At 30.6% G+C, this 23,407-nt stretch overlaps 1 protein-coding gene across 2 annotated transcripts; it reads left to right on the top strand.

Moving 5' to 3' along the window:
• Window positions 1-15,982: 15,982 nt before the first annotated feature.
• On the top strand, window positions 15,983-22,839 carry LOC126847460 (protein takeout-like). Of its 2 annotated transcripts, none has more exons than XM_050587699.1 (7): window positions 15,983-16,123; window positions 18,991-19,074; window positions 19,774-19,866; window positions 20,547-20,694; window positions 21,265-21,398; window positions 21,474-21,623; window positions 21,987-22,839. In XM_050587699.1, exons 2-7 carry the CDS (start codon window positions 18,993-18,995, stop codon window positions 22,136-22,138), a joined length of 759 nt encoding a protein of 252 aa, XP_050443656.1. In that variant the 5' UTR covers window positions 15,983-16,123; window positions 18,991-18,992; the 3' UTR covers window positions 22,139-22,839. The 2 variants fall into 2 exon arrangements, with proteins under 2 accessions (XP_050443656.1, XP_050443655.1); XM_050587698.1 differs by having other exon boundaries at window positions 15,988-16,127.
• Window positions 22,840-23,407: the final 568 nt, after the last annotated feature.

Below are 23,407 nucleotides of genomic sequence, written 5' to 3'. Positions count from 1 at the left end.
AATGGGAAAAAATACCTGATTTTGACATCATACGGTGTTTAAAAGACATATATTTATGATATACCTGTATATTTTACTTACATGTGGATTAATTCCTAACAGCGTTTCCAAGACGGTATTAGTGGGTACTTCAAAAATTCAATTCATACTAAATAGTTTAATATTCATAATTCTTTAGATGAGCCCAATAAAATATAATTATGAAAAATATATATTATTTTATTTGCAACGATTTAATGAATTAACTTTTATATTTTAATTGAAAACATCTTTCTTATAAAGCGCAGAGAGTTAATAATAATGATATAGTATTATATTTTATTCAAAATATGCATATTAAAAATAGTCATAAAGAATATATGTGGCTTAAAATGGCATTGTATATAATAATAACCAAAATATATAAAATACCTAATATATATAATATTATATTATTTGTTTAGTTATTTAGTTATTATTTGGACGGTTTGGTATTCACCCGAAATCTTTTCGAACCCGTTTTAAAACGTATTTTTCATTTTACTCGTACATATTATAATAAGACAGACACAATATAGAGTCCATATAAATATAATACAGAAGACTCGAATGGAATATTAAAGTAACTGTCGATTTCTACACAGTAGAATAAGTAACGCTTTTTAATCACATAATCCTACTCAGTATTTGTTCGTTTTTGAAAATTTAATAGTCAGGTCATTATAATTTATTTATTTCTATTAGTCTTTTCTATTTTCTGTAGAACAGGTCAGATCAGGCTTAAATATAATGATTTTATTATGTTTGAATTAGGTTATTATGTTTTAAATATAACAGTGAAATTAATTTATTAATCAACAATTAAATGTGATTACATTTTAGTTATAATAGTATAAGTAAACCCAACACTTTGGCTTAACTTCAATGTTGTGATAAAAACGAATTGTCAGAGAAAAATATAATAATATATAATAATAAATATAAAATATATAATAATATGTAAAATATAATAATAATAATACGTAAAAAATTAGGTTTTTGTACATTTACAGTATATATATATAAGTACAACACAAATTGTTTCAAGAAATATCCGTGAGGTTTAGCCGTCATCGGAGATGAAAACTTACTTATTTGACTCCACTTTAATGGTCCGTTAAAATTAAACGAATTAAATTAGTCTACAAAAATTAGGTTTATAAGAAATGTCTATGACTATTGATTCATTAGACATTTTTAATGACTATTGATTTATTAGACCTGTTTAATGACTATGCGACATGGTCCCTTGGCTAATATTATCATTAATCCCGACAAACCAGTTTTCAATTGTTTGAAAAAACTCGAGTAGAGTTCGTTATCGATTTTAATTTCTAGGTACAGCCGCGTCCACCTTATTGGAAAAAACCAGTTGATTGCCCTCTTAGATTTACCGTTATTTGAACCACTGACATTCTTCTTAGCCAGTCAAACTGCCAGCACCAACTTTTCTTTAACGATATTCTGTTTTGAACCCGAAGGGAAACAATAGCCGTTCCGCCCACTCACTTGGTAATAAAATTATCCATAAGACAATAAAAAAAAATATATATATATATATGAGTTTATTGATAGTATAGGCTAACCGAACCAACTGAATAATGTAAAAAGTAGTTTTTATATTATGATACAAACAATACCTGTCCTTTACATGTATCTCTTCTTAGTATTTCATTATTTGTTCAATGCTATCAAAATAAATTTATACAGTACAAATTTGGTAGCAAGACTTCGTTGAGAGTATGGTATTACAATATTATGCCAAACTAGGTGTATTTGTATTTAATACTAAAGTAGCACTTTATAGTGCTTTTTATTTAAATCTGTCTTATAAGGTCTTACAACAATGCATAAACAAATACTCGAAATGACAGCTCCTCGAATTTTCCGATAGAATCTTAGCCGTGCTTTTTTCAAATCAAAACATTTTTCATGTCTTCTTTGTTATGTTTTGCTTAATTAATGACGTCAATCTATAAATTAAACCCGTGCGTCATTTATTAAGAAAAGCTATTAGTTTTGTTTTTCATTTGGACGTCTGGAAGTATTGCATTTATATATTATGCAAAAACAACATAAACTTAAATTGTAAAGTCATGTGAACAATTATAATTTGTCAGGTACTTACTCATTATAAATTTGTTGTTTTCATGATTTTAAACTGTTACGTCTTATACAATATAATGGATAAATCAATACGTCTTTATATGACGTATCAAGAAGTATAGTAACTAACAATAAATTGATGTGGAAGATGAATACAAATTATTTCTTCAAATTTAATATACATTGCTGATAATTTTAACCAGGAATGTCACTCTTGTATTTGTTGTTGTACTATTTAGTAACGCTCTTTTATACACATCGAGTTATTATTTTTCACAAAAAAGTGATTTCGTTAGAAATACACTAATTTTAATTTGTGCCTGGACGGTATCAATTTTTACAGATTTATTGTAATAGCTTTTGAATAAAAATTTGTTGTCCATACAGTTTATAATATAACTTAGAGCTATACTACTAGACAAAAAAAAATATTTATTTTCAACTACTTAGGTGAGGCCTAGTACAATTCAGTGAAAAAATTATAAATAATTTTATTTCTTGCTATGTACATATTGTACATAGGTAAACTACTTTATTTCAATAAAACAAGCGGACTGCTCACCCCGTAAGTTGCCTTTGCAACACAGTTTACAAATCAATACAATGTACACACATAATACGGAGAAATAAAGTTCTCTTTACTAGATTTTGTTGGAATCCCATTCTCATTTGAAAATACAAATTTTTGGAATTAATTCAAACTAATATACAGATTATTCAGTTAAAATATGTAAATTTTTTACTAAAAAGACAGACGACGGCTAATCTCCTATTTGTTTTCTCTATTTATATGCAACTTTATAATTAATACTCAAAAGATTGTTTGAAGACGTTATAAACATTTATTATCCAATTTACATTCTAAGGGAAAAATCGGAAACATTTTTTTAATGAAACAGATGTAATGCCTTAATATTTTTATAGCGTTTTAAAAACATTTTGGTTTTATTTCACATTTTTAATTATTTGTTTAAAAACATTTGTAAATATTTCGATTAAATCAAGAAAAACACTAACACTATAATAAATTATCAAATTCGATACTGTTTATCTTAAAAAAAAATTATTACTAATTTTAATCTGATATGATTATTGTTTATTGAGACATTATTTTGTATTATAGCAGCTGGCAAAAGATATAGATGTTTATCATAAGAAATTTTTGTACTGCAGTCCGTATCAATGTTATTATTTCGTTTTGCCTTTTTTGGCGGATACGGACATGTTGTATGGGCTACTGTTCGAATAGCTAATTCGAATTCAACAGTGGTTAATTCGTGCGTCATCACAGCCGTTGAAATTCACTTATACATTATGTATGCGTAGCCAAGGTATATTGTATATATATATATATATATATATGAATACAAACTTATGTTCTGGCGTATTAAGTACACACGTGTAAGCGGTCGACACCGTTGATGTGCTAATATTATGTTTTCATTCCGCCGTGAAAGCATCATCACCTAATACTAATGAATACTATTTTATAGCCATGGATGACTATGATAGACAGTGTGAGTCATGAGTATAACATATAAGGAAGCCCGGCAGCGGCGGAACATTGAGAAATGATATATTGAGATGGTTTAGAAATTTTAAATAAGGCTGAAAAATGAAATAGTAACATAGGATATGAGAAATTTGTAAACGTGATCCATGAAGATAGAGGTAAACCATAAAAACCAGTACAGTGGGGTCGGGGCATAGTGGGGACGGGGAGGTCACAGGTTTAGACGTGGTGTTACGGAAAAGTACGCAAGCTGTTAACATATAATATGTAATACCTATGTGTTTTTGTGACAGTTTTTTTCGATTTATTTGCCAAAGTAATATACTACCCCCACTCCCATTCCAACCCCTACCCCTAACCCCAAATCCATTCACGCCCCCACCCCAACCCCATCCCTCATCGTTTATCTCTAATCTCTTATCGGTTATGTGCCAGAAATAAGACATAAAAATGTAAGTGTAATTATGTTTTTTTTTTTCCAAAACAGTTGGCAGTGACATCGACCTCCGCACCTGCCCCTCAACCGGCTAAGAGTACGGAACCGCATTCCGAGACCTCTCAACCGGCTAAGAGTACGGCAACGCATTCCGGGATCGCCCCTCAACCGGCTAAGAGTACGGCAACGCTTTCCGGGACCGCCTCTCAACCGGCTAAGAGTACGGCAATGCAATCCGGGACCGCCCCTCAACCGGCTAAGAATACGGCAACGCATTCCGGGACCGCCTTTCAACCGGCCATGAGTACGGCAATGCATCCCGGGACAGCTCCTCAACCGGCTAAGAGTACCGGCTAAGTTGTTGAAGTTTCAAAATTAGGGCAGGAGGAAAGGTGGAGTGTAGTATTATTTTTATCTGCACGCATTTCCCACCCGCACTTCCCCTCCCATCCTAACTTTAAAACTCTTTTAACTTTAAAATAAGTTATACCAAACTGGTTATCGATCAGTCAAAATATTATTTTCAATTTAAAAAATTAATCAAATATATACGTTACCATTTAAATTTCAAAAGTTGCTATCAAAAAAACTAAGTTGGTTTTGTTTTTTCAAATTTCGACTGTGAGAAGAAAACTTTTTCAACTCTTGCCCCCCCCCCCCCAAAGTACCGACTAGATGAAATTTGTGATTTATAGAGTTGCTACTCGAAGGAATTGGTCCAGTATTAAAAAAGTTACAGTGTATACAGATAAAAAAAAAACACACATCAGAGTAAAACCAATACCTTCTCGCTTAGCATCGAAGGTAAAAGAAATGGGTAGATGGTGTAGATGACGTGGATACATGTGTAAAAAGATAAATTACTAAATAGTGAAGAAATTGGCCAGCCGGTCCCATATTATTAATAAACGGAAGAAGAAGAAGAAGATTAGAAAATTATAAGCTAGATCTTTAAAGTTGAGGCATAATTTATGTACTATCCCCCGGTCAATCGTGCATCCGAACAACACAAAAATGCCTGTAATATATTATAGCGAAGTGTGTTTTTTTTAAACCATAACTTTTGTTATTTATATTAAATATTAATCATTGTACGAAGATAAACATATCAGATAAAATTAACATAAATTCGTCAGCACGTGGGAAGAAGACCTGGTTTCATTTGTTATGCCTAAGCTAAACATTAAGTAAATTGCACAGTCATCAAGGTGTATTAATATTATTATGTATTTAAAGTAATAGACAGTAGTAAATTACGTAGATTGTCATTTGCGCTTGATTATAATCGTTTTCTAACAGACCTAACGTCAGACATCTTGTTCAATAAGTTGTTATTTTTCTCTCTATAGTCATCCAATATTATCGCCTAAAGCATAATTTGTGGTCTGAACGTAGCGACTTGTCCGTCAAAAAATTTTGCATATTAACCTTGAATATTAAACGTGTTTAAAGTCACGTTCCGATTCAAGTTCACGAGTACTTCATAAGTTTGTCCCTCCAATATTGCAAAATTAAATGTATATTACTAAACAAATAGTTCCAAAAATAATAAAAACCAATACATAAATTACTACCTTTTCAGTGTGTCTTAGTATTATGTTTTATTTTTGGTGTGATGCCTAATTTAATTATGTTGAGTTGAAAGCAAGAATTCCATGTAATAATATACGTACCTATGTATTGAGTTACATTATAACAATAATTAATACTGCTTTATATATATACCTACCAAAAATAAAGCAATAATTTTACTTTCATTATAACAAATAATTGTAGACAATTTTAGCATGAGACATGCTTTAGCCTTGGCCTCCCAGCTCGAAAAATACACAAAATAGCGACACGAAATGGCGTAACCAAAGTAGCGCGTCTACTTTTAACGTAGGTATAAAATAACGAATTATCGTCGTCATGAAAACGTTTTGGCCAGACCATGTAATTAAGACTATACTATCTTCATAAATCGCAAGGAGATTATAGATCAGAAATAATCACTATTCAGGAGCCAGCAGCAGCTAAAGCATGTTCCATGTTATATCATTTTAGCTGTAAGGCTTCAAGTAGACTGTAACTTTTTTATTATTATGAAAATACAAGAAATTTCACTACTTTAAACCGATTCGTCATGTCATATCAATAAATTATTTATGTATCGTTTTATTTCACGCATGCAATTAAAATCATTAATTCTAAAATAAACTGCGATAAATAGTTACTAAATCAAATAACAAAAAAAAAACTGATCATAAATTTGTTTTTTTGATTACTACTTAAATAAACGTATAATTTTCTCGGCTGATATAATGATTGTTGTTGACGATCAAGAGGTCAAACTAAAATAAGAATTATACTTGCTGCGGTGTTAAGATTGTCCGAATCAAAATTGTATATTATTATGAACTTTGTTGGTTATTCTCGAGGCTGTCCAGCAATTCAAAAAATTGATTTTTGAAGAAAGCCTTCACACGACTTACGCCAGGGTCTACACGAGTGTTCTCCGGTAAGTAAGTCAAATAATTGATGTATTATGATGTGAAAATATCATATACAATATCTTATTTATTATAATTTACACTGGGTCATGACTTTAGGTATAATACTATTTTTACAATCATGATTTCTATGCACGTTTTTTGGCAAATGACTTATACCATATATTATATATATTCTATGCACATTGGATTATTGTTATACTGAAGATCGAGTTTGACGTCAATCACGAATATCGTAATTCGAAACGATCGTTAAGCAATTAGATCCGATCAAAATACAATAGTAAGAAAATAATAAATAACATATAACGGCAAAAACGATAGGAAGTTAGCAAATATCTAAAAAAAAATGTCAACCTTATTGCTGTAAGTTATCGAAAATTTGCCTTAATTCCTTTAACTAAATCATGTTAAATTTCATGTATTCTCTAATTATTAATGCAATAACAACATAGCACAACAAAAAAAGACAACTTAGGTGTAAAATCATTAATCAAAATATAATTTACTAATTGGCCGAAATTACAATGATATTTTGTATAATACATAACAGTTTAGTACTATTCATTAAATGGAGTTTTGAGGAGGTTTTTTTTTTACTTCACATTATGATTAGTCTCTATTGTTTAATACATAATGTTATACATACCGTATAACATAACGTATATTCTATAGATTACCTACAAATAAATTATTTACCTTCACTTATAAGTTTTAACGGACTGATAATATTATAATTACCTGGAAATTATGATTTTTACTAAAACTTAATGACTTATGTTATGAGTTACTATTTAATGTTTAAGAATGTCTAACAATAAAATGACGTCTATTCAATCTAGCATAAGCTAACGAGAATCATAATATTTGACATTTTTTTCGTGGTTTTACTACAAAATATCTAAAAAATATGAGCTTACTTATTTTTACTTGGTGTTATATAATAAGTATTACATTAGGGCTATGAGGAAGTATTTGAAATCAATGGCTTAACTAGGGAGGGATGTAGTGTGTAGGTACCATTCATTGGCTTGTTGATATATTTATCCCACTGGCCTCTTAGATTGTACTGAAATCGGTTGACCATTTATCTGGTACATTTAACGTCACATGAATCCTGATGTAACAGTGAAGATCATCCCTAAGAACTATAATCAATGATCAATAATAGATTAATAATGTTCGAGTATTATTTTATTTTTATCACACCTCCGCTATGTTTACCGAAAAGTCCGTTTTTCTTTCGCGGAAGTGACAACAGTTGGTAATTTTCCATACACATACCTCCTTCGTTGGTATAAACTGTAAATCAACAACGACAGTAAAAAAAAAGCCAGTACAGTGGGGACGGAGAGGTCACAGGTCTACAGCATTTATTATAACTATTATTATTTTATTATAACTGAAAGTGATAAAATCAATTTTAAATAAACGCTTCGATGCGAATCTGTGGATAGTATGTTCCTACCAGTTATAGCGGTTTTTGAAGATATCGTGGGACCAGCAATAATGTACTTAAAATTTAATATTTAGTCTTGTGCAGGGTGGATACGATAAGGGTTGATCGTCTGTCTATAATAATGTACTCTCATAGTTACCCATATATCGTAATTAACAATATAATGAAAACATTTTCATTACCTGTTGGCTGTTGATACACGCACACATAGCAACCTATGAAACTGACTACGGCCAAAGTGTAAATTTACTCTATTTTTGGTGTTTTTACTAAATAAAAAAAAATTTGGCTACAGATTTTTAAGAAAATTATGATCTAGTTCCATTTTAGATCTACCTTCGGTCTAATTTTCAGATCTAAATCTCTAAAACTTTGCTTGAAAAAGCGAAATAAAGAAAACATTTTTATCCCTTCTAAGGGAAAGAACTTATGATATTTTTTTGGTTTATTAATGTTTATCGATAGTACTATGTTTGAAGAACAATTCATATAAGTTTGGAACTTTTTCGACTAGTTTTAAAAAAGTTATAGATCATCGTGATTTTAAGTTGAAAAATTTGGAAATTTTTTGGGCGTTTTTTTCGATTTTTATGGGAAAGGGGTGACATTTTTTTAATTTTTAGCCCAATAAAGTTCCTTTCGGGTATGATTTCTGATCTATAGAGTTGCTACACTAAGAAATCGGCTCAGCGGTTTACGAGATATCATGGGTTCAGATACAAAAATAAAAACACATTATTGTAAAAACAATACCTTCTCAGTTCCGCACCAAAACTAATACAATAATTAAAAAAACACAAACCGACAAAGCGGTAAAAATTCGCGAGCATGGAAATATTTAAACTGCGCGAGTAGTCTCACGTACGGTCTCAAGTGTATGCCGATCACAGACCCGTATTGACCGTGATGTACCTATATAGGTACATTGTATTGTTTGGTTATTTTTTTTTTTTTCAATAATTTTTTGTACCGACCACGGGTATAACTTATAAGCAATGGGTACGTTTGCGAACGTGTCAGACCAATCCGTCGATGCTATGTTTCCTCAACGCGAAATAGCGCTGACGGCCGTTGGCCCCTTGACAAGCACTGCAGAAGATAATTCATCAATCAGCTTACTTTACTGATAGGCATCAACCACCCAAACGTAGTTTCTGAACTCATACAAGCACATAATAAATACATCCTGTACACTATACAGTATACAGTGTAGCCTATAAGACAGTGTACCCAAGAGTGGCCATATTATTAGTTTTCCTAAACAGGAAAACCCGGAAAAGTGTTGCCGGTTTTTTAACTATCAATTTTAATTTGCGATAACGGTCTGATGGGGTCAACATTTTTAATTTTTATGGAATATTTATTAGGCATGCCAATTGCCTCAAAACATCAAATTTTGATAGTCCCCTCCGCCAGAAAATGGAAGTATTTTTGGTTTTTTAGGTACAATTTTGGGACATAAGAGCAATAAATTAAACTGAAGGTACTTTTCATAAGACCGAAAAATTTACTAAAAACTATTAAAATGTGGAATTTGAAAGTAATTCCATATATCCATTGTATACCATACATGCTAGATTTCTGGTGAATAGTCAACTTTATAACTATTATAACAAACTTCAAAAGATGTTGCAATCAGTGTCGAAAATAAAACATACCTATTGTAAAAAAATACTAAGGTGTATACATTTCCATGCCAAAAAAATTAGCAACCGTTTGGTAAACTATACATTTTTTTTAAATTGTAATGTGTTAAAATAACCAGTACAATAAACATTTAGCGAAATTTGGTCAAGGCAATTTTTGAATCTGAAAATGATACCGTTACCGCCTTGATGTGAGTTTACACAGGGACAGCGCAGTAAAAAATTGACTAGCTACAGATTTACATTCGTCATTTTCCCTTGAAAATGTTTTTTTTCAAAACGTACAACAGTGCTGATATCACTTTCAGATTTAAAATTTGCCTTGATCAAAGTTCGCCAAGTGTTTTCTGTAGTTGGTCTAGACTATGTTAGTTCAGATGGTAAACAGGACGTCAAATACTTTTTAATTTCCATTGAATATTAATTACTCGCTTAATATAGAAAAACGTATATCAGATCTGTTGTCGGCAAATAGGCAACTAGATTCTTTATTTCTGGATGACAGACTAATAAGTGCGTAGTTCGTACTCATTGTATAACTCCTAAAAATTGTACATCGACAAACACACAAGAATCAAAATATGCACTTTCTTTCTTAGAAAATTATATTTTGTACCATCTGGCCCGAAGAAAACTAGTATGCCCGTGAGAGTGTAACATCATTCAGTTATCGGTTTTCTTGTGTGTTTATTGTTGTTAAAAAATGTAAACACAATATAAACATTTTTTTTCTTCTATTCGACTTTATTGTCTGTTGTACATAGCTTGCAATAATAATGTGATGTATAGAAATGCTGATTGAGTATTAATTAGGTACTGAAAATATCCACCTTGAAATCATATGGGTCGAGGGTCGATTGCTTAACGTCATATTATTATTTTGCAAATATTTATTTTTTTTATCTTTGTTTATAATAAATGACGCTTTGTCGGGTAATATCTGACCTTTAAATTTTCAAAAAAAAAAATGTATTAACTAGCAAATGATTATTATTCTAGCTTAGCAAAGTGATGACATCTCGGTCGCCTAAGTAACGAGTTATCCTCGAGCTAGCAGCTCTATAGACTAGAGGTAAGAAATAAATGATAAGATATGTGATAAGAGAAGAGTTAGGGGCTGAAAAAGACTAAAAATTATGTGACCCCTCTTTTAAGGTGAGCTTTTTGCACTGAATAACATGGAATAATGTTTTAAGTCATTATTTTTTTACTTAACTGTCGAAACCTTCAATTTTTGACTTATCGAAAAAATGAAAACGGGGGGCTTATTCAGGGGTCCACCAGATGTCCTATCGCCTATTAACTACCTTTCATGCTAGAACACCCTGTATATATTATCGATAAAGATGAGTGCGAAAAAACCGTGTTCTCTCGTAGCAAACTTGTCAATAGAAACCTACATTAAACAACTATATTTAAAATAAATTAAAAGTAGATACAATATTAGTGTTTCGCAAAAGATTCATTTAAACTGTACAAAACTGTTAACATAAAATATTGTTAACATTATTGGTCAACCTTGGACAATATAAATTTACATACTATTATGTTGTTTACTCGGGCAAAATAAAATGTATATTCCTAGGGAAGCAAAAAATACACACACGAGTAAAACAATAAATAAGACTTGCTTTCGACTACCCGGAAAAAATGAAATCGTTTTTTTATATGATGGAAAAATAATGGTGGCACTTATATGTCTGACGACTTGATTTCAATGATCAAATAAAGAAATAATCGTTTCCGGTTCTATGGGACGTAATATTAAAATGTTTTTTTAAAGCCCAATTTAGTCTTCATGCGGTTTGAAGAACAGTAAAGTTAACATATTTTTATAATATATTTCTTTTATAATAATAGGTTATCTATATTTTAATTATTGGTATTATTTTAATAGTATAAATGTTAAAAAACATATTTTTTATTTTAAAAGTTGAAGAACCGGTTATTTGTTAATTAAATATTCCGATTTCTTTAATGTTAAATTTAATGATAATAAATTTAACATTAATTCTTTAATTATAAAATCATGCCTAATATCATATGTATATCCCAGCTTTACTTAGTAATATAGACCACAGATTTGAATATTTTAACAAATTCTTGTTTTGCATGTTTCGTTATTTTTCTAAATACTTTGGAGTTTTATTTTTCATATTTAGATATATTTGCATACATATTTTTAGACTGCTAAAATTGCGATACTCTTCAAGTTGTAAATGAGAGACTCTTTGCGTACATGGGCGACCTTCGGCGTGCTACTTCATTCGGTTTGTTGACGACCACTCGTTTCACCCAAAATTTAAAATATGTCATAATTTAAAACCGTAGTATTTCAAAAAATAAGGAAACCGTTTTAACTTGAGTTATATACCATAGACACGTTCCGTTGTACATCTTATTTACATGGGACAAATTTAAAAAATCTCTTTATCCGCTGATTACTGGCGATTTTGATATGCGTAACATTAATATGCGGGTAATTATTAAACATAGTGATTAAGGATTCAAAATTGGAATCGAGTTGGACGGTTTCCCAAGGATCGACACCCAGACTGAGTTATACAAATCAAAATGACGACCTTCAACGTTCAATTTGATATTTGAATAAATTAAAAAAAAATTGCCTCACCACAGTAACAGTCTTTTGTAGTGAACGATGTAGAATCCGCTTAAAACAGACAAAGAAAGCTTGTAATTTGTTTTAGACTTATCGTATCTTGTACCGCAATCACATACCTGTCCGCATAGTGTTCTCCAGTGTCATACGCACCTGAGAATTTAAAAACAATTACCAATGTGTGATGAGTTTTTTTTAATTAATCACACAAAGTGACACACCAATTATGGAAAACGTTAAGTTGACCAGACTTGTTTATAACTTTTAAATTGTATTAACTTTTAACAACACATTAATGGTTTGGTTTTGTAACATTTTTGGCCAAATTAGTGTTATGTTAATAAAGTCAAGTCTAAAAAACATTACATAATCGTCAAATTTCTAGTGTGCATATTGAGGCCCCAAATAGTAAAAAAATAATATTTTCAAAATGTTTTAAATATATATTTAAATTATTAAGGTATAATGATGTTTGGCATATAGAAAATGTTATTTACTTACAAATAACCTAAACGAACTTTATCCCAAAGAGTATTGATTTCCTATTTTAAAAGTCCATTGTTACTCATAAACGCGTTTAAAGTAATATATATATATGGGTAAAGATGTTTTTGTAAATGCTTAGCGACTTATCATTGTCTTGAATCTTTAAATCCTGGGGTTTCAAGGACTGTAATATTGACATTCTTTGTGTCTTGTGACAACAATGGCTTCCTTCCTATTAGGTACTGTTTTTATTATTAGGTGTTACTTAAAAAAAAAAACACAACGAAACTCGTCGTATGCTACTATTTAAACAATATATTGTAAATAAAATTTTTTAAACATTAAATTTCGTACCAAAAAATTATTAGGTATAGCATAAATTAAAAAATATCGAAGAAGTGTTTGAAAATATTTAAATTATTTTGCTGTATAACGATTGATGTGTTTACAACTTTGAATAAAATATATGACCGTCATTATTGGGGTTTAAGTACAAAAACTAATCGTTCGAATAACTTATTATTCTATTTAACTTCTCACTAGCTGATAACAAAACACAATAAATGTTATACAATATACGATGAGCGAACTTGTCGATCGACGCGTATTGTTGTGTCTTGTCGGCAGGTTTCTTTTGACGAACGATCATTATGTTAAATACAATACCGCGGGGGACCTTGAACTTGTGTGTTTACATTCTTCTTCTCATGAGTACATTTAAACGCATAACTTTAACCGCATGAGCCCGTAAGACACATCGCACCGTATTGTGAAAAATAAAAGAACAAGGTACGATTCGTTTGTATTGGCAAAGTAAACATATTATATATGTATAAGGTATATATTTATTAGTCTTGACGTTAAAAAAAATAAAAATTGTCAAGAATTAAGAAATTTGGCATACGTTGTAAATTATTTATTACTATTACTAACCTTTTGAAGTATAGTTTTAATGGACAACGTTGAATAAAACAATTTTTTGTTACTTATTTACCTTTTTTTAAGTAGCTCGTACATTGTATTATTGCTTATACTATGACCTTAAGCGGTTTGACTGTTAACAGTCATCGGATGAAGTTCAAGAGCGATTCCTAATATATTCAGTTAGCTTCAGGATCAGCTATGACAAACCGATAATAATTAAACACATATAAACTTTACGCTAATAATACATATAATGTAAACAATAAATTCAATGAATATTTATACTGCCAAAAAGACTTTGTGTGCGTGTTCGCTGACTGTTCCGACAAATGTTTTATTTTAAATGAAGTTTCAACTTTTATAACTTTGTTAGACTAAATCGAAAAATAAACGCTGGAAAGTAATTTTAACAATAGCATGAGAGAAAACCATTATAATTAATGGAATAGATAATAACAACTGCAAAAAAAAATGGAAAGTATGTAAAGCTACTTGGTAGTCATATAAATTAGTGGTGCGTACAACATCTTAAGAAAACCACTATCGACTAAACGATTAAATTATATGGTAAAAAATGTCAGTTAGGGGCTTATCTGATCTTGGATTACAATTTTATTCTAAAAACGACCGGACCTCGACTTAAATTATATTTTCGAGCCATTTAATAGTGAAAAACCCGTTAAAATTTAACTCACAGGTCATTGTAGACTGACGTTTCTCTTTTTGCAACCATTCCCTTTCTGTGATGCTTTAAAATTAATATAATTTACCAAGATTTCATCGTGAATTCAAAATACTGGAACAGTCTATTTCATTATTAATATATTACTATATTTTTAGTATGTACTATGGTTTTTACCATTTACCGGAAATCAACGACGACTTAATTTGGCGTCCTTCCACCGCATCGAGTTATAATGCAAATAAACATCAAACTACAATAACAATGTTATTATTAACAATATTTCATACTAATTGACCTTAAAGTATCTATTTTGTTTACTTTCGCAATGCGACTTACAACAAAAACTACAGCTTACAAAAATTGAGATAAATTTAATAAAAATAGTGTATGTTATAAGCAATAATATATTTTAAGTCATTTTGTATTATAAGTTATGTGTGAAGTTAACTAGTAAAGAAAACAAGTGTATTTAAAATATGTATTACCTACTTACAAAAACTGACTTGTACTAACTGCATACATTATACTATGGTCTATCTGTAAATCTTTTGTAAACGTTTTATTTGTTACTTTAATCAGAAGATATTGCTTTTACAATGGTATATTTTCATTTGTATGTCTGGACTCACTATATTCCCAAAACCAACAAACCGATTTCCTTATGTAATAAGTCTATAGAACAGAAATTGTACCTGAAAGGTACTTTCAGTTAATAGTAAAATTCGTTAGCTGATAAATTTAACGTATAAAAATGTTTTCTCGCCGAATGATCTTTATACATAACATTTATGTCTGAGCTAAAATACTGTGGTAACTGCGCCGTCTGTAGTTATCGCAAAGCTACTTTTATATATTTTACAAAATATGATGAGTCAACAAAAAAAAAAATGAATAAAAATGTGTGGTATTAAATGACGACTTTTGTTAGGAATTATGCGGTTATGCTAACCACTGTTATTTACAAGCCACCCCTAGGTCTTACATTGTTTTTATAGATTACATTATATTAATACTATCGTGTTATCAAAAATGTATATACAATTTTGAAATAAGAACGTCCAGTTATATAGTTATAATTTGTTGTACAATGTTATAATCGATAATCAGTTGTACAATGATAAAGGTCTTGTTAAACGTCTTGCTCTTGTTACTTCCAGAGGGTTTTTAAACGTTTTTCCATGATGTCTAACAAAGATTTACTCTACTTTCTCCATAATATTAGTGCTTACATAGAGTTCACTGACTTCATCTTCTCAATAAAGTGTTGCCGCAGTAGGATAGGGTAGGAAAGGTATAATTTCTTATTGCAAAAACCATTACAACACAATATTATAATGGCTACCTAATAATATAATATTTGAAATGACCAATCGTATTCGAATGTACCTATACTTGTCGTAGCTATTATGACTTTATTATTATTTTTCGAAGTATGTTGGGTTTATATTATACCTATTATTACGATGTGGCGTACCTGTCTGTGAAGACGATGACAGTACAATCATTGATTTTAGTGTCTGAAGAGAAGGGGCAAACGAGTAAATACGGACCAGAAACCGGTCTTCTCGGTACCGATTCTATGGAATATCTCCCACACAGGACAGCCGCCGCATCGGCTGAGTTATTAAAAAGAGTACATGGAACGTGCTCGGTTGCAGTCAAGTTCAAACGGGCAACTGACGGACACATCACAGCAACGAGACAGAACTCAATTACTTAGGTCCTGATTCTAACTCGAGTAAGTAAGTAAAACGATTTTTTTAAAAAATGTATTTTTAAAACCGTGTACCTATTTCCTTTTCTCGTACAATACCATTCCACAGAACCGTGTCGTTGTTAGGTTTTGTTTTTAACCCTTTCGTTACTGACATCCTCGTACGAGGATTTAACTTTAAAAATCGAATAAAATATTAACAACGTACTATCATTATCAAAAATAGCTTTAAACACAAGTTCTACTATAGATCGATGATAAAAAAAATCGACACAGCTAAATTGATGATCAATATCAGTCCGATACGTAAAAATATTGTTGATTTTTCCCAGGAAAATCCCAGGAACGAAAGAGTTAAAAACAATTTTAAATTAGAACCATCTTCCATGAAACAGGGACGTTGATTCTCGTTAAAATACAATTTGCATAAATAGCACATGTAAAATATTTTTATGCATTAAAGTAAAAAAATATCTGCGTATGACCTACGATATTTTAATGTCTTATGCAGCATAATATTAGTTCTACAAATAACGGTACATACAATGACCTCAACGTTTCAACTAGTACATGTAAATATATACTAGTCCACATATAATACATTATAATACATCACATCTTTAACGCATAGATAAATCAAATAAGTGCACGTTCCTTGTAAACTGTATGGTGGCAATGGAGCTTAATAAACAACATACCTAACTACATTTTTAATTGTAAACAAAAATGCATATATACGAAAATTGAGAGTTCTACAATTTCGTTATTAATGTTAATATTGTAGATAAAATAACAAAATCTACTTTCATTTATAATAAAGTTTTGTTTCTAACAAATCCGTGCGTTTGTATTTTATGTTGTTACTTGTTAGGCCACTTAATGTAGTAAAATAAAAAAAATATGTAGAACTGACCTGAATACTGGTAGGAGCGCAAAACCATGGCAGAATACTGGTTCTGAAATAAAAAATATTAACACTTGAAATATCGTATTCTGAGCGTGTATACTGTATACAGTAATGGGAGAAAGTAATCGTTAATAGCTGCTTTAGTTGTGACTTGTGGGTGGTGTATTCTAAGGCTCGTTTTTGGTGACGTTCAGTGAACCCGTTCCTTTCTTCGGGCGTTCCAGTTAGTTTAATTTCTCACCGAGGTAAACCACTCGGATTGAGAAAAAATCGAAATAATTTCTTTATTTGTAAATTTTTAATTGTATACATTTAATGTTATTTTAAAGGTATTCGGTTGTTTCTAAGCGTTAAGCGGGTTATAAACAATTATTTGTAAAAATAAATAAAATGTAATAATATACTATGATATATCGAGAGCTCAGCAGAAAAAAAGGGGTTTATTTTTTAATAAGTCAAACTTAATTACATACAAATTATCTAATTTTTAATTATTTATCATAACTCAGTAATAGTAGTATACGTTTTCATTTTAATTTGCGTGCAAATATCGATATTGTATTGGTCACATGATGTTAAAACGATTGTGCTAATCTTGAATTACAAATATTTAAAAAATAACAGTAGTGTCTTTATAATGTTGTTATTATGAATTGCAAGCTGGCCCGACCCGGCGTTGCCCGGGATTTAGTTTGCCAGGGCTGAGTAAAATAATAACAAATAAGATTTTTAAAAAAATCAGTACTCCAAGCTGTATATTGTAAAGCTTTAGCATACCCCGTCTCGGCCTCTTTTTGGATCTACACATATGTACATTACATTATATTGATTATGTACTCCTCTTAATCAAGGGTCCCAGTACCTGTCCCAGTCCCAGTCCTAGTCCCAGTTCCAGTTCCAGATCCAGTTCCAATCGTGAAAATGTTTAATAGCGTCCCCAGAATCGTGGTACATAGAATCGGCCTGTTCCTTTAATCATCACCTACCATTCGCTCGAGTACCGTAGTTACCATGGTTACAAACAAAGTGTTTATTTTGGGTTAGCAATGAAATATATTTCGTATTTAAAGTACAAAATTCGTGTTTGAGGACCAGTATTCTGTCATGGTTTTGCCATGTATTTAGGTCAGTTCTACATATTTTTTTTATTTTTCTACATTAAGTGGTCTGACAACATAAAATGCGAACGCACGGATTTGTTAGAAACAAATATTTTTATTAATACTGAGAATGTCCTAAAAAAATTGTGAGACAAAAAAAACGACTGACCACGTTAGGTGACTCGTCTATAAATATTTGCATACAAAGGGTTAATCTTTTTTATGTCGTGATAGGTTATTTATAAAATAAATTAAAATATATAGTGATGATGGATTGCAAATGAGTTTTTACAACTAGCAAATCTCACAATGGAAATTAATGCGTTAACAATAAAAAAAACAGTTATGCATTTTTTAATTCGTTTTTTTAATAACTCGTATCTATTATTATACATATGCAGTATGAATTTGATCAATACAAAAATCGGCGATGTTTAAAGAACATCATTAACTCCATGTGATACTTGAATCATTATTTTCTCGTGTGGTCATATCTATAAGGTCATATAAAATCAAAATACGATGCATGGTATGGGGAAAAGTAAAAAAAAATAACACTAAAATTAAAATTTTTCTAAAAAGTACCTACCACATTATTACTTTCGTAACTCTTATAAACAAATATGCGAACAAATCAATTTTCTTCCTACTTTCTTTAATCATTAGACCATCAACTTTTTGAATTTTCATGTTGTTAAAACGAATAGTGTGCCCATCAAGTCATAACACATTTTTGTATACAAATTTTATATTACATGCTTATTGATTATATTGTACGTACCATAATGGTATCCATCCTAAATACTGCTAAATCTATGTAGTCGTTTCATAAATTTTTATTTTGTATTCATTTTTAATGCTATTATTATTTTTTTTTTTTACAGAAATGCATTTCTTCTTTTACTTGGTGGCCGCCACCTTATGTTTCTCGGCTACATCAGGTGCACGGCGACAACAACATGATATCGGTAAATAATTGCTCTAAACAAAATTATTCTTATATTATTACCATAATCTACTAGTACTAATACTTCTATACTGTTATACGGTATTAAACCGAAATCATGAATTAATTAGTTTCATAAGTTTCGCTTGAATTCAGATTTCATATATTTTGCAAATAAATTCGAATTATTTATGTTCAAATATCCAAAAAAAAAGTGCAGCAGTTATCTTATGAATACCTTGCAAACAAATGGTCGTAGTGATTTGTCAGTTAGACATTAACTCTCGTCAATGTCATTAAGGCGCATATTTTACAACAGTTATGATGATTAGTAATAAATGCTCCAGTCGGTAATTAACTTCCTATATAACGTAAGTACATTGCGCAATGTATTACCTACGTGTTATAGCGGAAATCTCTAAGCTAACGGGATCCGGACAAATATATACCGAGTAGAACAATTCGAAGAACTTCGAATTAATACAGGAACTCTATCATTACCGTTCAGTTTACACAAGGTTGTCGTTTCCACCCGGAAAGAAGCAACACAGCGGAAACGTTAATCCGGTGCCAGGCGTATAATAAATTATTATACGACATTAGTCCGACAATTTGTATATTACATACACAGCCAAAACCCGTTTGGGTACTTGATAATAATGATATTATTATTGTTATTATCAACATTATCCAACATCTATAATATATTTCCTTTTTACAGCTTATTACGTTCACCCGTGCCAAAAATCCAGCCCCAACGTCAATGAGTGTCTGACGTTTGCCGCCAACAATTTGGCCGCTCATTTTAAAAAAGGTGAGTTTAAGAAAAAAATGTACACATGTGCACAGATATCGTTTTGGGCATTGTGTGTTGTATCCAGATCATCTCGACATAGGTTCATAATGCTAGTTCATAATGAAGTTTATAATAGACAACGGGTTAATAGTGAACTAATGGTGTGGCTACTTGAGAAAAAAAAATGTATAAGTGATAACTTTCACGGAACCCGGTAAACTATTGAAAACGAAGACGGTCGCGAGTATAGGAAGTGAAACTCGAACACAGCGAGTCTTTGAAATACTTAATACTTCCATTTACCGGGCGCATATTGGTTTGTCCCCATTCGTGGCCTACAGATAAACAGGCTTCCGCAGTGTCGTAGATACTAGATAACCGAAAAAATACACTGAGCTAAATCAGTTAAATTTGAAATAACGTGAGTTGGATACAATGTAGGAGCGTTTGACGTACTCGTTGCGATTGCATAAGCCATTGAAACGGCTATATCATAATGGTTATCGGTATCGTCGAAGTTCTCCAAGGTTACTATGGGTACCAATGGCTGGTCCTGTGGCCCTCGGTTGACATTACTCGTGATCGTTTCGACGATTTAAAATCCAAGTCACGACAATTGCGCGTTTTCACATTGACTCATTATTAGCAAATTAATGCGTGGTTGAAATAGTAATGATCTTCTTTCTAAACGATTGCAGGAATCCCCGAGCTGGGCATCCATGACGTGGAACCTACTGTGATCGACGAAATCAACTTGGCGCTGGGTTCTGGTCCGGACGGTTACAGGGCCACATTCAAAGACATCCAAGCGTACGGTGTGAGCAATTTGACCGTCAACCAAGTCAGGTATGAGCACGGTCCACGTTATATAACAGTTATAAAAAATAACAACGCTCATAACATGGTGTGCGTATCAAATTTGACTTTTATAAAATATACCAATACAGAAAACCCATAAAATACCAACAGATAATATAAAATTAGCCGTAAAATCATTAACGAGTGTGAAGATAAAATGTCGTTCGTATTGGGCATATTCTAAATGTTTTGCACTGAACTCTAATGATAGGAATTTGATTATTTAGAATAATATTGGCGATGGTTACTTAGTAAAGGCTGGTAACAGAATAATTAACCGCCACCTTCAATAAACTATAGTAATAGCTATGATAAATTAACAATTAGCAGGGTTTAAATGATAATTAATAACATTTTAAGTATAGACGTTAGCTAGTGTACAAACAGCCATAACTAATACATTTTTAGCTTAACGAGATAATAAGTTTGGACGAAAAACCCTTTTATAGTCTATTTATTTTTACTGTAATACATTTCAGTAATCTTCTATTATTCAACGCATTTATCTGGTACAATATTATCATAACTAAAAGAAATAATGGTATATATATTTTTTAGATCTGACTTGAACTCGTTGCAATTTCAACTGACGTTCTCAATCCCAAAGATATCGGCTACGGCTCATTACAGGAGTTCAGGTGTTCTCATTATGGTCCAAGCTACCGGTGGCGGCGAATACTGGGGCGAATACGGTAAAATACATATATTTAATAATTCTTCAATACTGAAAACACATGAATAATTACCGCTCGTGTTTTTGCGTACAGAGGGCGTCAAAGCCAAAGTATACATCAAAGCCAGTGAAGTTGAACGGGACTCTAGAAAATTTTTGCAGCTAGAAGACTTGAAAATGGACTTCAGCGTCAAAGACATTCAAATGGGCATTAAGAACGTCCACAACGGTAACGCCGTACTCGGTAAGTTGGAACGCAATTATAGTTTTGCTTTTTAATAAAGAATTAGTTATTGCCATCACAACCTCGGCAAAATGACACGAAATACGAGAAAACAAGAGAGAAACCGCTTATAAGAGATATAATAAGGTTAAAGATGTTGATGATAAGAGATATCATACGGATAAGAATAATTATTGATAGGACAAAATTGAAGAGAATCGCCTGATAAGATTTAAGAATAGTGATTGGTATTTTCTTAACATATTTTATGGTTTATTTTAAGAAAAACAAACGATTCAGAAGAGAGTTTAGAAAGTTTCTTGACATAATATGTAATGGAAAAAACATTGGAATTATAATTGTAATTGTATTGTTTGTGTACAGAAGCGGCATTAAATTTGTTCATTAACTCCAACTCGCAAGAATTACTCAAGGAAATGAAACCACACATCAAAAAGAAGCTTATGGTCAACATGAAGTCGTTCATCGACAACTTGTTTAGCCGAGTGCCATACGACAACTGGATCACCGAATAAATAGCACCAACCCTTGCCTTTAGGTACATGGAGTCCGACTGACTAATATTACTGTGTTTTTCCCCCCAAAAAAAGAAACACTATGTTGGCTCTACAACGAGTGACATAATATTAATTTTAACGACACAAGCATATTTATAATATGTCTTTTTTATATGTATTTCATAATACATAACATATTTATTTATTTAGTACGTCTAGACATGCGATATCTGAACGCATTAAACATTACAGAAACAATCAAATGCGTGATCTCGGTGCTCACGGTTTTCATTTTAAAAGACCACTTATTGTATTTAATATACGTCAAGCATCTTACAAAAATATTACACAATCGACGAACTTAATTTATATACCAGCTATATGTAGCTAATGTTTTTTTACGTAATATTAATTATTATTTATGTCCGAGAGTATTTGTGTTATCTGTTTAAGTTAACGACGGTCGATTCTTTTTTTTTTTTATATAATATTTTGTTTTCATTTTTTTATGTTCCTTTTCTTATTGTGACCAATGATTATTTTTTTAAATAATTTCATTGCATTTAAGTATTTGTTTTTTTTATATGATGTTTAAAATAAAACACTGTACAAGTAAAATATTAATTTATTTCACCTTTTTTAATATGGCAAAACTTCTATTATTACTTATTTACAAGTGGTGTGTATTTTATAAAACAATAAAAAGCAATATTTTATTACTTGCATAACATATTTTTCTAGTGCAATCAAATAGTTTTACATAAAATGTCCAATATTTACGGTGAAAAAAAATATACAATTTAAAAAGAGAGATAAAACTCACTATTATGGGGATTAAATATTAATAAAATCAAGATTGAGATACATAAAAAATATTTTATATATGAAATATATTGTTTATGAAAAATAAATACATATTTATATATCTAAATACCATGTTTGAAACGTCGGAAAATTAATAAAAATGTAAAATTAGTTATAAAATAGTTAATTAATAGCATTTTATTTTTAAAAAAAAACTTAAAACCTTTCTAAAACAATAATTTTATATTGACCTTTAAAAAGCATTTTCATTTTTGGTATTTAGTTTGCTCTTAAAATAGTATTATTATTAAAATATTTAAAACTTAAATAAGTATTATAATTTTCAACAAAATTTTTTTTTTATTTGTTTTATTAATAATTTTTCAAAAGACATTCAATACATATTAAACATTGCCAATATTGTGTTTAAATTTCTTCCCAAATGGTGGAAAATTAAATATAGACAGTATATATTTTTAAAGT

The sequence above is a fragment of the Adelges cooleyi genome, unplaced genomic scaffold (genome assembly GCF_023614345.1).
Source record: "Adelges cooleyi isolate 19-005CV unplaced genomic scaffold, UGA_ACOO_1.1 ACOO_flye_CR_arks_rails_tigmint_CR_PRNA_108, whole genome shotgun sequence".
NCBI classification, from domain to species: Eukaryota; Metazoa; Arthropoda; class Insecta; order Hemiptera; family Adelgidae; genus Adelges; species Adelges cooleyi.
Note: the sequence above shows the minus strand (reverse complement) of the source record. Positions and strands in the feature narration are given on the sequence as shown.

Excerpts from the sequence above, each read along its gene's own strand:
- LOC126847460 (XM_050587699.1), top strand. The coding sequence starts at position 18,993 with ATGCATTTCTTCTTTTACTTGGTGGCCGCCACCTTATGTTTCTCGGCT. Across the intron at positions 19,075-19,773 it reads GCGACAACAACATGATATCG|CTTATTACGTTCACCCGTGC; the intron begins GTAAATAATTGC and ends TCCTTTTTACAG. Across the intron at positions 20,695-21,264 it reads TTGACCGTCAACCAAGTCAG|ATCTGACTTGAACTCGTTGC; the intron begins GTATGAGCACGG and ends TATATTTTTTAG.